This window comes from Neopelma chrysocephalum, unplaced genomic scaffold (assembly GCF_003984885.1).
Source record: "Neopelma chrysocephalum unplaced genomic scaffold, ASM398488v2 Primary Assembly neopelma1_81, whole genome shotgun sequence".
Classification (NCBI taxonomy): domain Eukaryota; kingdom Metazoa; phylum Chordata; class Aves; order Passeriformes; family Pipridae; genus Neopelma; species Neopelma chrysocephalum.
Genome location: NW_020897743.1, coordinates 2791236 through 2802197, shown reverse-complemented (window position 1 = coordinate 2802197; position 10962 = coordinate 2791236). Strand labels below are relative to the sequence as shown.

The 10962-nt window shown below is 50.6% G+C and overlaps 1 protein-coding gene across 1 annotated transcript; it reads right to left on the bottom strand.

Annotated features, from left to right (window-relative positions):
• Positions 1–5264: 5264 nt before the first annotated feature.
• Positions 5265–10722, bottom strand: LOC113971068. The gene is made up of 2 exons (XM_027690616.1): positions 10401–10722; positions 5265–6489 (listed from the first exon to the last, which is right to left on the bottom strand). Exons 1-2 carry the CDS (start codon positions 10436–10438, stop codon positions 5802–5804), a joined length of 726 nt encoding a protein of 241 aa, XP_027546417.1. The 5' UTR covers positions 10439–10722; the 3' UTR covers positions 5265–5801.
• Positions 10723–10962: the final 240 nt, after the last annotated feature.

The following is a 10962-nucleotide window of genomic DNA, read 5'->3' as shown; positions in this document are numbered from 1 at the left end:
TCCATGAGCTGCACGGGCTCCTGGTGCCTCCCCCCTCTGATTCTCCTCAGAGAAAAGCCCTTTTTATTCTCAGAAAATCCCCCTCCTTTTGATGTTTTTTTTCCATTCTTTGTTATTTATCTCCTTGGACAAAGGCCACCCTTGGAATGACACCTCTCCACGCTGCAGCATCTCTGTCTTGCTGGGGCTGAGCTTCTCCTCCATCTTGGATCAGCCACAGGACTGGCAAACCTGCATTTTCTCATGTAGATGATCAACAGGGAGGTTTGGAGCCCCACGAGTGACCTTTGTTAGGCAGAAAGCACCCCCACACGCAGGTGAGGGAGTCCAAAGCATAACCCACCCTTCCAGCTTGAAGGGCAAATGGGGTTTGCATCCCTTTCTCCTCCTCCTCTCCTTCCTCTGAGCTACCTAGGCTAACAGCCCATCCTATGGAAAGGAGACTGGAAAAAAGCTGCCAGGTCGTGGCTCTGATGTCCACAAGGCACAGGGGATTTCAAGGAGGGAAACACAGAACTGGGGCCAGGTGGGATCAGGGTCTGCCAGCCCTGGAGGCCCCCAAACCAGCCCTCAGGCAGCACCAGGGTCGGTGTCCACCTGGATTCACATCCCCTGCTTTTCTTTAGCAGGCAAAGGGAAATCTCATGTGTTTGTGTGTGTTCCTCGATCTGAAAATGTAAAACTGTGGTAAAGTATCTGCTTATGGTGTGACCTCCTAACCCGAGGGTGGTTCTGTTCTGGGGTGAATTCCAGCAAACCACTGGGCTGCTGTGTTTACAAGGAAAATGCCTGTTTTCCATGTTCTCGAGGCCGTGGAGCATCTCATTAACAATCCTCTGGGGAAAAGCAGGCAAGTTAACAAGGAAAAGTCACAGGGAATGTATATTTCTACTCCACTATTCAAAAGAGACAAAAAGAAATGAACTAAAATCAGATTTAAGTCATTGTTTGGCAGCTCCTGTGGTGATGAATCTGCCCTGGTTTAAACCATTGAGGTGCTCAATTTTCCACCCAAACTCAGCGCCAGGACTCAGAGCAGTAGCAGGGTGAGTGCCCCAGGTCATCCTCTTTAAACTGCAGGGAGGATTTAGCCCACCCTGGGGACTGGATTTGTGCTGGAGCCCGGACAGACAAACCCTTCCCGAAGGATGTTGGCTCCCCACCGTGGTGACAGCACGAGTCTGGCAGGGGAACGTGTCAGAGGAGGCAGCCAAAGGGAGTAAGGCTGCAGCAGGATGGGAAGGTGATGGATGGTGCTCTGAGCAGCCTGGTGTAGTGGAAGGTGTCCCTGCCCATGGAGGGGGTTGGATTAGGTGGCCTTTAAAGGTCCTTTCCAGCCCAAACCATTCTGTGCAGGCTGGTGAGGGCCGTCCATGGGGTGCTGGCACCCCCAGCCCCTGGGAGCTCCATCCCCCCCTTCAGCAGCTGCTGTTCCAGGAGCTGTTTCAGCGAAGGGCCAGGGGGAAATGACAGTTCCTGAAGTGACAGGCAGGGTCCCACAGTTCCCCACAGTCACCCTGCTCTGTAAACAGCTCCCGTGTGCCTGGCGCGGGATCAGAGCCCCGGCTGCGTCCGCAGAGCAGCCAAAACCAATAGATTTATGGAATCCAAACATCCCAAATGCACTTTATTTACACTGCTGACACTGAAAGGAGAAACAGATGCTTCTGGTTGGGTGCCTGTCCAGCCTAATTTCAGGAAAACGTGGGGATCAGGGGGAGGGGAGAAAGGGAATCAAAATGTGCCATGTGTCATCTCGGTCCGTCCCCATCCCTGTCGCACCCTCGCCCCCGTGTGTGTCTGAACTCAGCTGTCTGGGTCTCCCAGAGCCACACCTGCACCTCTAATCCCATTTCCCTCTGATTATCCTGTCAGATATGTGTCTGGGAGGCCGGAGTGTGGCCCATGCAGCTGGAATCCAGCACTGCTTTTTGCAAACATCATCTTGCCAGGTGACTTCCAAGTCATGGAGTCACCTGATCTCCCCATAAGCTCCTGTTAAATTTCAAACCATATGTCACCAAGGAGCTTTCCATGGGTTGTGGCCTGGCCGTGGGACCCAAGGGGTCACTCCCAGCTGTACCCTCGGGGCTCTGGGGTGCAGGCAGGACCCTTCTCTGCCCCCTCCTGCACCCAGAAATTCCCTTTTGAGGTGTGACACACCATCACACTGCTCTGACAAACAGAAAGCTCCCACCTGGCCACAGGCACCTCCAGAGCCTGAGCTGGAGGGTTGCAGACAGTGCAGGACTGTGTGTGGCAATGTCATTGCTTGTGCTACCTCAAATAATCCTGGGGGCAAAGGAGTGGATGTTCAGCCCCCGGGGGATTTATTTGGCACAGTTGCAGCTTGCAAGGGAGAGGTCACAAAGCCAGGCTGGAATAAATAGGGGTCGTGTGGCAGAGGGCTGAGGTGGAAAGGGGGAAAGGGGCCATCGGGTGACCAGGTGTGGAGCTGTCACCTCCCATCTCCCATGTGCCACAGCATGGGGTCACAGACTGCTTTGGGTGGGAAGGGACCTTAAAGCTCATCCAGTCCCACCCCTGCCACGGGCAGGGACACCTTCCACTAGCCCAGGTTGCTCCAAACCCCGTCCAACCTGGCCTTGGACACTTCCAGGGATGGGGCAGCCACAGCTTCTCTGGGCAACCTGTGCCAGGGCCTCCCCACCCTCACAGCCGAGAATTCCTTCCCAATATCTCATCTAAGTCTCCCTTCCTTCAGCTCAAAGCCATTCCCCCTTGCCCTGTCACTCCATGCCCTTGGCACAAGTCTCTGGCATCTGCCAGGACGAAAGAGGAGGGTTTTCCTTCGGGCTGGGCTAAATCATCCCTCTCCCAGCAGAGGGCACGATGTGCAAAGGAGAGCAGCGATCGCCGCCGCCGGGAGTGGTTCCAGAAATGATGCAGCAAAGAGGAACAAGGGTGCAGAGCCAGAACCCTCGGCAGGACGTGTCGGACACGGCGTGTCCTCGGTGCGGCCGGGGCTGCTCAGCACCACGTGCCGTTCACACATTCCCAGCTGGAGCCACCGCCGCCAAACATCTCCTTGTGCTTTCGAGAGCACTCGGTGTCATTCTAAAACACCCTGTGAGTTAAAGGAAATGGAGCCAGCAAGTGTCAGAAGAAACCCAGTTTCTCGTAATTTTCCAGAATTTTGAGGCACTGATAACAGAACACCAACATTTCCCAAGAACTCTCAATCTCTTCTATCAACGTGATTTACTGCAGGGAGCAAACCCATCTCTTCAGTTCAGTCTGCTCATGTGGCTTGTGGGAGATCTGAATTCAAGCCCTTTGTTTGGATTATCAGTGCTTCAGAAAATAGATCTCTGAAAGATGACCCAGTTGTAGAAACATATTTTCCTGTCTGACTCTTTCCTTCTCAGAAACAGCTCCGTGGACTATTATCAAACTTTTTTGAATTATTATCAAACTTTCTTTGAATGAGTCTTCCCAGGAAAAGTAGGAGAACGGTTCCCTTCTTGCCTTAATGATTTAAGTGAGGCAAACACACTGTGTAGCCTCAGCTATGTAATTTAACAATTTCGGTCATTCCCATGACATGGGAATTCCCCTTTTTGTCCATCATCACGTTTTTATTCCAAACTTTCTTTGGTTTCAACCTTCTGCTCATACAGTGCTACTGCAGTGATGCAATTCCTGGCGCCGACACACACTTGAAAGAGTTGAAATCTAAACCAGTTTTCTCCCAAGAGGCAAAGTTTATACACTTCCAGTGTCCTGTGAGAGCAGGACGCAGATTTTGTGAGAGGCACATGCCTTCCCCATACCAGCTGTGTCCTGCCCATCCGTGCCTTCCACTGGAATTCCCAACTGCAGAGGGATGGGTGCCTCTCCCTGCACCCCAGAAAAGCTTCTGTGGTGCTGGAGAGGATGGATTGGGGTTTTGGTGCAGGAAATAGCTCCAAGCTGAACACTGGCACAGGTTGCCCAGAGAAGCTGTGGCTGCCCCTGGATCCCTGGAAGTGTCCAAGGCCAGGTTGGATGGGGCTTGGAGCAACCTGGGCTAGTGGAAGGTGTCCCTGCCCATGGCAGGGAGTGGAACAGGATGAGGATCCCTTCCCACCCAAACCATTCCATGATTCTATGATTCTGAGCTCTTGGCAAAGGCAGATTTTGAGCTCTTTGGCAGAGAGTGACCTGACATCAGAGCCACAGCTACATCAACAATGGGATGTGCTGGTTCATGAACCAACCAAAAACACTCAGGGAATCGTATTCAAGTGGCAAATAAAAACATCTCGTGTCTGTTGGTCCAGCTGTAGAGGAATCTGCTTTCTTTCAGGGATTTGGAAACTTGAGATGAGGATGTCAACAAAGGGAATAAAGGGTCTGTCACTGACTGCAAGGTGCTTTGGGTGTTCCAGTCATGCAGATCCCTCATAGCCTGGTGTGCTGTCCCAGAAATTCCTTGTGGAGCATCTCCTTCCCTTTCAGCCTGACCTCGACTCAGACACACTTAGCCTTTGCTTTCATTAATTTCTTGAGGAAAGCATTGTCCTGAGGGCAGAAACATTCACCAGGATGATCAGGCAGGAAAAATTCCCAAGCCAAGTGGTGAATCCAGAGATTAAAATCCCCATGTTCCTTGTGCACCAAACAGGGCTCCAGTGGGACCGTACCCTCTCAGCCTCAGCTTCTGCAGGAGGAGCTGAAACTGCAGCAGAACCTCAGAAAAAATGCTCATTTGTAAGAAATAACGCACAGGCTTTAACAAAACCAATTTTTATTAATTACAGCACTTCAAGTAGCATTTCATCCCTCTTGAGAGTGTCTCATTTCAAGACTAAGAGCAGTTTATCACAGTGCACCAGGACATCCCTCCTGCCCAGGGGATTGGCTTTGTTCAGCAACACTCATTAAAGGGCTTTAATTCACTCGAGTGCATTTCTACTCTGCCTTTTGTGGTTGCCCAGCCCTCAGCAGAGCTTCCTTTCAGGTCTCCTGAGAAGCCCTGTCAGCACCCAGCACTCACTGCTGGCTCCACAGCCACGGTCTGGGGGTGGCAGAACAAATCGAGAGGTTCAGTCTCCCAACAGCACCATCTGGAGTTGGATCTGGGGGTGTCTCCCAGGCAAAGGGCAGGAGTGGGTGGAAGTGTCTATGGCCACTTGTGCACTGGGGAGTGTCACAGAATCAATCACAGAATGTGCTGCGTTGGAAGGGACCCACAAGGATCATCCAGTCCAACCCTCAGCCCCGCACAGGCCCATCCCCAAGAGTCACACCCTGTGCCCCAGGGGATCATCCAAACCCTCCTGGAGCTCTGGCAGCCTTGGTGCTGTGCCCACTGCCCTAGGAAACCTGTTCAGTGCCCAACCAACCCAGCTTGGTGCTCACCTTGTCTCTCCATCCCACCTGCTGAGTCTGGTGGGTCACCTGGGTTACAGATATTTTAGGACATAGATCATGTCTTTAGTAAACAACTACATATTGGCTCAACAGATCCCTGAGTAATCCTCTAAGCACCCTTTTGATATAAAAAATATTGGGGTTGCTTTACAACCCTCCCTGAAATGTCATTTTTTCCACCTGTACGGTGAATAAAGTCTAACCAAAGACACAGCCGGTGGTGGTGGCTCAGTGCCCAGGGGCTCCTCAGCCCCAGCTCCTCTCCATAACCACAGCACCAGGAAACAGGAGGGTTTAAACTCCAGGGGGAGCCCAAACACGAGCCTTGGTCCTGCTTATTGAACAGTTTCCAAACCAATGGTTTGAAACTGGTTTGAAGAACCTTCTGTTGGCTGTCATAGCGCTGCATCCCCCGCGAACAGGCTCTACTTTGATTTTAGCCTAGACCTGTTAGACACGCTGAAAAATATCTTGTAGTAGATGTAGACATTGAAAATCCTCAAGAGAATGCCCAGGATGTAGCTGAGGGACCTGAGGAGGGCCGCAGCCGTGCTGGGGAGGGGAGACAAGAGAGCCCAGGGGCCGTGGGTGGGAGCAGAGGCGCCGCCGGCCGTCAGGAGATCGTCCGCCTGGAACAGGGCACACTCTGCGGCCACCAGGATCCAGATGAGCCTGGATGCCCTCCTGGCGTTCCTCACGGTCCGTAGGTGCCGTGACTCCGTGGGCAGGAAGGTGATCAGATAGGCCTCCAGGGCCACACAGCTGAGCAGGACGCAGCTCACGTGGGCGTTCGCCGTCAGCAGGTTCCGCGCCAGAGCTGCCGCGGGCGAGACGCCGGCACTAGAAGTCCATAAACCCACCTGCAAAAGCAGGCTCACCAAAACCAGGATGTCTGCCTTGGCCAGGCTGGAGATGAGGACTGCAGTGGACTTGGAGGAAACCTTGGCAGACTGCAGGGTGATCATGGTGTACAGGCTGCCCAGCAGGCCCAGCAGGGTGCTGAGGGCGTGGGAAGAAGACAGGACAAGGTATTGGATGTATTTAAGCGCCAGGTATCTCCTGAGGTCTTTCATGTGGTCTCTCTCCATCAAAATGCCAGTTAGGGAAGAATACCTGGAATGCATTAGAAAAAAAAGGGTGATTAAATGTAAAATTAGTGGGATAGATTCCAGGCAAAGTGCACGAACACATTCCGGTGTCAAGAACTGGTTGGAGATGACTCAGAGCTCAGGACCTGAGCTGGTGTTTACACACTCATATCTTGAACAGGAATGAAGTTTGTAAAGTGCCTGGATATTTTTAGGTAGCAGCATAATTGGTGTGATATTGCATTGAAAGGGAGCGACTGGGAACTATCCCTGTGTGAGTTAAGGTTACAAAGACCACCAAGAGGTTAATTGGGTTAAATTATTAGTTCTTATGATCTCAAAAGGAAAGAAAGATGCTTACAAAAGATGGAGTGAGGATTAGATGATGAGTGAGGATTATATGATGAAGATCAGTGTAAAAGATTAGCATAAATGTATAAGAATTATGATGGAAAGACCAAGCCATCAGATGAAGAGCCATGAAACAAGGATGGGAAGGTAAGGAAGGTGAGGTGGGAGATGGAAGTAAGGGGGAATCCCTCCATGGTTATCACCGAGAAGTTTTAACTGGTAGAAATCCCTGAAAATTTGAAATAGCAAAGATGGGGCCTGTGTTTGAAAGGGAGGAGCTGGACAAGAGGAGCCAGAAAATGGAAGACTTCAGCTGCCAGAAAATACTAAAAGAATCTGCTAATTCAGTTCTACTAAAATAAACAAGGAAATTGTTATCTAAATGGTAGAGAGGAGATAAGGAAGAACAATGTGAGTGTCTCACATTGTTAAATTTATTGGGCCCAGCTTCCTTCCACAGCAGGACCATCAATCTCATGGGTGAGAACCAGCGTCACATTGCTTGAATTTCATTAAGAGTGCAAACATTGTTTCATGAGGCATTTTTATAGAGGAACAAGGTAAGAAATGTGGACTAGATGAAACTGTGATTAAGCCATGCATAGGGATGGGATAGTAAGGGAAGGTTCATTGTCAGGAATTAGAGGAATAGTGTGTCAGGTGCAGAGATCTCACATTTTGGGCATTTTCATTAACTGTAATAAGGAATTGACAGAATTTGGGTCTTGGCTGAAGCCTGTGACCAGTTTTGAGGCCAACAACTCAAGAAAGGTGTCAGTCACTGAAGAAGTTTCCAGGAGGCTGAGCCCCAGAGATTTAAGAGTAACAATCCCATTTCTTTCATACTGAGCAATTATCTCCTTATATGAGTTCTCAGAATTCCCAATGGGAGTGCCTTGGAGCTGGTGCTGCTGAGCTTTTCCAGTGCAGTTACCCAACAGGTCTGGCTGGTTGCTTTAGTCATTGCCTGGTTTCAATTGTGATTGGATGATGATAATCCTGAGTGATTCCTTTGAAAGCCAACTTTGTTAAGACTGGGATTCCCGTTGCCTGTAGAGACTCGGATTTGTACCAGGTTGACTCATCTGAGATTCACATGTGCCTATTCTCCTTTGTCTTTTAAGTATCTGATCCAACTTGCTACAGGAATGCTCTGGGGAAGGGGGAGGGAAAATTTCTCCCTGTACTTCAGCTGAAGTCAATTTGGTTCATCCTGCCCTCGTTTGCCACAGTGATTAAGTAGAAAAATGACTGCGCATTTTGTGGCAAAAATCTTTCCAAAATCAGTGGTCCGTGCTCTCCCCATTAAGTCCAGGTGCTTTGAGCCCAGTCCTGGTGCAGCCCCTTTGGTGTTCCCTGTCTGCCCAAGATGGGCTTTGCTTCTCCACTGAGGAAAGGGGAAGGGTTAATCTCTGACCATTGGTGTCTGAGCACTGGTTGGGCTTAGAGGTCTCCTCCAACCTTAATGACTCTGTGATTGGTTTGATCATTTGTTTTGATAGAGCACCAATAAAATTGAGATCTATTGGATCAAACCCACGTGGATCCTCAGTGTGAAAGCTCATACAACTCCCTGGCTACAAGTGGAGGAGAACAAACTTGTGATAAGTACAGGTAAATCCTGATTTATCTTGTTGCTCAAGCAAGTTACTCCTTTGGAAAGGTACATTAAGAATGTTCTGTCATTATTTTTTTTCTTGCAACCTATCTCTGTGTATATTTTCATTAAGATATTTTTGAGGAGATAAATCATATGCCCTTATGAAGTTCTCTTTTTATTTTACAGCCTCCAATGGATGGATTTACAGGAGATCTTGTCCCTGTGGAGCATTTTAACTCTGAGTTTCTGGACATTGGGTCCTATCTTACACCCAGGGCTTGGTGATCAGCTCTTCTAAGGAGGAGTGTTAGGAATGAGAAGCAGCTGGTACAGCTGGAGGAGGTGCCCAAAGCAGCCAGTCCAGTGACTGAGGAGCTCAGAGTGTTTCTCACCTCCTCCCTTCTTGATAAATTCAGCATTTTATATAACACTGCCAGCATTTTCCTTAACACCTCAGTGTCCTTTGGAAAAGAACTGGAGTTCCTGGATGGAAAATGCCTTCCCACTTTCTGTTAGAGACATGGCAGAGGTGTCCTGCCTGCCAAGCCACAGCTGGCCCAGGAGTCAGGATCATTGTCACGGGATCATTGTCACGGGATCATTGTCACGGGATCATTGTCAGGGCTCCCTCCTGCCTCCCTCCACCTCTCTCACACTGTGATTTAGTGCTTAGAACTGCATCCAGAATGTAGCAGAACGAGGTTTGGAGGTTGGATTTCCTCCTTGGCCGCAGGGGATTTAGATGTTTATCTCTCCTGGGTGTCCCAGCCAGCAGGTCACAGGTTGTCCCCGGGCGGGGACACTTTTCATACCTCCCAAGGAATCTGGGCACAGGGTAAGGAAACAGGTGACACCCTGGGCCAAGGGACAGGAACAGGCCCGTGTGTCACCACACAGGCAGTTGGGGATGTTTGATGGGGAAAAGAACACCCTAATTTCCAATTCTTGCTCCAAATGCAGTTTGGATACGTCTGCTCTGGTGTATTAAGCAGAGCTGGGTGCTCTCTCATGGTGTCTCTCATGGAGAGCTCCAGTGGCCTCCAGCAGAGTTTTGGCACCTGCCAACACACACCCTCTGGAACACTGTGTGGGCACGGGCTGGGCTGTGGCAGGAGGCAGGGAATGGTGGCAGGAGTCAGGGAATGCTGCCTGGGGGCCACGGGGATGGTGAGAGGGCACAGTCCTTGCTGCTCTACCCAAGCTCGGTGCCAGAGATCTACCCGGGGCACAGCACTGGTCAGACACAGCCCTTACAGAGGTGAGGCTGAGGAGGCACTGGATGAAGAACAGACTGTGCAGGGAGCACAAGGAGGGGCTGAAGGCACAGGCTCCTCCTGCATGGCTTCCCTGAGTCCCACTGCCAATGTCCCCATCCACAGCCAACCCAGAGCTGGGAAATCCCGCCAGCCCACCAAGGGCCCTGGGGAGGGGGAGCAGATGCACCCCACCAGCAGACCCTCCCCTCTGCCTTCACCTGGGCAGGTGGGATCATGCCTGGGATGGGGCCAGCTGGGAACAGAAATGGGGGGACCTGTTTCCTCAGTGTTTCCAGAATGGGTGAAGGAGGAAACCTGAGCCAATTCATCTGTTTCTTTACAGTTTTCAAAGCAGCCTCCTGCTGTCTGTGGATCCCTGCATGTGGACAGTGACACCTGGACAGTTTTTGGGAGGATGGAACCTCAGTTCAAGCTCACGGGAGGTTTCCTGAACCAACACTTTGCGTTTTCAGAGGTACAGGTTTTATTTCCACAGAACTCTCTCTCCTGACACACTTCCCAAATCCCAATTAATAGTAACTTCTGTTGTTGTAATCTGACAGAAAATCACCTCCCACCCTTAAACAAATACTTCCTTTCAAAGCTCCTCCTGGAATGGTGTCAAAGAATATACAGAAGAGGAGAAAAAAATTTAGGAACGCAGATTCCCATGGAATATCCTGACTGTAATGAAGTGCTACCATTTAGTTTAAGAGGAAAAATACTTACATTTGCTGGAAGAAGCAGCCAGGAATAGTTTTCTGCATCCCTGTGCCCCGTGTCTGGCCTGCAGCAGAGCCGAAATGTGCCGTTTCCCTTGGATTGTTTCCTGGTTTTTATATATAGTGCTGCACGTTCAGCACCACGTCAGAGCACGGAGCCACGGTGACAGAATTTGTTTGGCTGGGCAACTTCCCCGGCGCTGGTTTCACAAGGATTACTCACTGGGCTCATAGTAGCCAGTAACTTTCAGCTGTCTGGAAAAACTGATGCCCTGCGTGGAAGGGGAGCCCCAGACACTTCCTGGGAATCAGGCTGGAGCTGGGGCAGGTTACAGGGTGTAACCCTACACTCGTCTGGCTGAGCCAGCACAGGTTATCCATGAGTAAAAAACTTATTCTGAGCGAAGAAAGGATGTCGCCTGGCATGAGAAGCTGGACTGGGCTCTCCTGGGGAGTGTTTGTGTTGGTGTTTCCTGGGATACCCAGGCTGGATGGGGATGGCGTTGAACTGGCGCCCCTTGTTGTTCTCCAGGTGTGATGTTGGATGGAAGCCAAGTCCATCCGTGTTT